General features: G+C 36.9%; 1 protein-coding gene across 1 annotated transcript; it reads right to left on the bottom strand.

Moving 5' to 3' along the window:
* Window positions 1-219: 219 nt before the first annotated feature.
* On the bottom strand, window positions 220-2,957 carry LOC109804712 (L-type lectin-domain containing receptor kinase IX.1). The gene has a single exon (XM_020366538.2). It carries the CDS (start codon window positions 2,729-2,731, stop codon window positions 713-715), a length of 2,019 nt encoding a protein of 672 aa, XP_020222127.1. The 5' UTR covers window positions 2,732-2,957; the 3' UTR covers window positions 220-712.
* Between the last annotated feature and the right edge of the window lie 330 nt (window positions 2,958-3,287).

Below are 3,287 nucleotides of genomic sequence, written 5' to 3'. Positions count from 1 at the left end.
GTTTTACATCATTAGAAAAGAAGGAGAAATATAAGTTATAAAGCACACATATATTATTAGGAATCTTATATTGAGTAAAATATGAAACTCAATATAGTATTTAAACCTTGAGGCTCTCCCACTTAATCGACTAATCTTTTGAAATAGACTCTCTCCTCATGTATTTAAATCCTAATAATTAGTATTTCCATTGAGAGTTTTATAGGTTGAATAATGATGCAAACCGAACACTGATAGGTGAGTGAAGCTTTCAAAGAGAAAAGGACTATTACTAGGTGAGTAAAGCTCTCAAAGAGAAAAAGACTATTACTAGGTTAGTGTCGATAAAGTGAAAGTTCTCATAAATATCAATCCTTAAAGGAGACCAGAATGTTTGAAGTACTGCATTAAATAAAATATGAAGCTCAATGTAATACTTAAATTTGAAAACCCTCTCACTTAATAGATTAATCTTTTGAGTTGGGTTATTCTCATGTGCTTAAGTCCTAACACATACTATGTTTCTCTCAACAAATATCTCTACAAAAATACAAATAAATACAAAGCAACTTATCAAATAGTAGTATTGTTTTAAACTTGTTACCAAGGAGCATAATTTTGCATTTATCACATAATCACTTTGAATTGATGAACACGGTCAGCTATAGTAATATATCAGTGTTAGAGTTCACTACTAAAATGGTTATTACATTAATTGTGTCTATCTCTACCACTAACTTCTACCCCAAAAGGAAGACGAAACTGAAGAAAAAAGTGCTTTTATTGTTGGAGGAAGATAAGTTGGCACAGGCATCATTTCTGGGAGAATAGGTAAAGAAGACTCAAATTTAAGCACCTGAATCACTTGCCTTATGGAAGGCCTGAATGAATAATCTGGATGAACACACCAAAGGCCAACAACCACTAAACGTTCCATTTGTTTTTCATCAAATTCTCCACATAACTTTGGGTCAACTGCTTCAAGGAACCTTCCCAATCCATAGAGGTTCCAAACCCACTCAATCACAGATATCTGTCCCTCCTCGGCTTCTAGTTCAACAGGTTTTCTTCCACTGGCTATCTCCAATAACACCACCCCAAAACTGTATATATCAGATTCCTTAGTAGCCTTTCCTGAAGTGAAATATTCAGGAGCAATATAGCCCCTAGTCCCAGCTATACGTGTGGTTTGTGACCCTTTCTCATGATCCACCAGCCTAGCCAAACCAAAATCACCAAGCTTGGCATTGAAACTTGAATCCAACATAATGTTGCTTGATTTAATGTCCCTATGAATCACACACTGCTCCCACTCTTCTTGTAGGTAAAGCAATGCTGAACCCAAGCCAAGAGCTATGTTATACCTCACTCTCCATGTTAAGAAGCTTTTCACACCGTATAGATGAGAATCTAGGCTTCCATTTGGCATGAACTCATATATGAGGAGAAAGTCATTCTTCCTATGACACCAACCAATAAGTTGTACTAGATTCCTATGCCTCAATTGGCTTATGACCTTCACTTCAGTCACATATTCCTTCATTCCCTGTCTAGACTCTCTTGATATCCTCTTGATAGCAACATAGGACTTTAAGTCCTTCAAATAACCTTTATACACACCACCAAAACCACCTTGCCCCAGCTTCTCTGACTCTGCAAACTTGTTTGTAGCTCTTACTAGTTCATTATAGTCAAACCTCTTAGGTCCAGTGCCCTTTGGGAATTCATCACCCATGCTGAGATCAAAAGCTAACTCTTCTTTTCTCCCTCTAATCTTTTTCCTCAATAAAATACAAACCAGCACTAACAAACTCAAAAGAGTCAAAAACAAGCCTACACCAATTCCAAGCCCCGCCCACAATCCTATCTTGTTTTCCTTTTCAGAAACAGGATTGGAGTTTGGTGGGGCTGCTTTTGGTTTTATCTCATTTATGTTGTCATCACTTTGTAGACTTGAACTAAATGACCATGATCTCAGTGTATGCACCTCATACAATCTTCCTGTTGCGGCTGAGAAACCAAGAATAACCCTCCCTGGTAAGTACTTTCTCAAGTCAACCTTGTATGATATGTATTCTTCAACTTGCTCATCATCACTGTACGCAGTGAATGAAACGCTCAAATTATGAGTGCTTGAATTGTACTCAATGCTGCAATTATAAACACTCCATGTTTGAATATCTGTGAACCATGGCTTAGTTATGTCAGACTTCATAGAGTTGAAATTCAGGCCTACATGAGTGCCACCTGAAGGGTCCCATTGATTGTGGAAGGTGTCAAACTCCACTGCTACAAATGGGTGTTTAGTTGAATTCAACACTTGGTTGCCATCCACAAGGCCAAGACCACCTCCTTCTTTAATGTGCTTCAGAAGTGGAAGATTAGGATCAGCCAGGAAGAATGCCATTCCATCTCCATAATAACTCTTATCTGAAAAAATAACAAAGGAAAATTCAGTAGTGAAATCAGCAAGCTTTCCAGAGTTCGTGTCCCAGAGGAGCATCTGTTTATAACTTGTGACTCTCCCAACACTATAATTGTTGTTTTGGTCCATGGTGTTGGAAGTGACTTGGATGGCTCCTTTTAGAATTGAAGCATCACCTTCCCACTTGACATCACCATTTGTAAAGTAGGGGTGGTTAAATGATAGAGAGTTTGTAAGAGAAATTATTTGGAGGATGAGAATGGTTCCCATCGCATAGCAGAGAAGAAGAGTTGGATTATGATGAAGACTATTATGCCACAAAGCCATCTTAAGTGAGAAATGCTAGTTCAATATCTTGTGTTGGAACACTTTCATAAATGGAAGACTTAACAGTTAACGTTGAAGCTGAGAGATTGAATTTTGTGTTTTTATTATCTGATTATATTTTTCCTTATTTAATTGAATTCCAAACTGTCATGATAACTCTATTTTAGATTTTACATTTGTCTTAATTACAGTATGTTCCGTCACTGCCTACTTGCAATATAGAATGAGCGATAACTACAATATTTTTTGGTAAATAGTGATGGACGTAGTCACTAGCTAAATATTACATACATGATCATAAAATTCTTGTAACCCCGCTAAAAGCCACGTAGATTCCACCCAAGTTTCTGCACCCTATAATTCCAACCTTTTTGTTTTTGGTTTTGTGTCATTTTGGGATTATAGGACGGTCTTCATTCTTCAAAGTTTGTATATGAATCAAATTTGGCTGGTATTTTTGCCATTTGTGAAGTACACCACTTTGAGCCAGATATTACTTAGGGTTGGGGTCTTAATCATATAACCTTTTGTTTTTATGACGTTTACAATATCATCC

Source organism: Cajanus cajan, chromosome 2 (genome assembly GCF_000230855.2).
Source record: "Cajanus cajan strain Asha chromosome 2, NIPB_CcT2T_4, whole genome shotgun sequence".
Lineage (NCBI taxonomy): Eukaryota > Viridiplantae > Streptophyta > Magnoliopsida > Fabales > Fabaceae > Cajanus > Cajanus cajan.
Note: the sequence above shows the minus strand (reverse complement) of the source record. Positions and strands in the feature narration are given on the sequence as shown.

Excerpts from the sequence above, each read along its gene's own strand:
- LOC109804712 (XM_020366538.2), bottom strand. The coding sequence starts at position 2,731 with ATGGCTTTGTGGCATAATAGTCTTCATCATAATCCAACTCTTCTTCTC.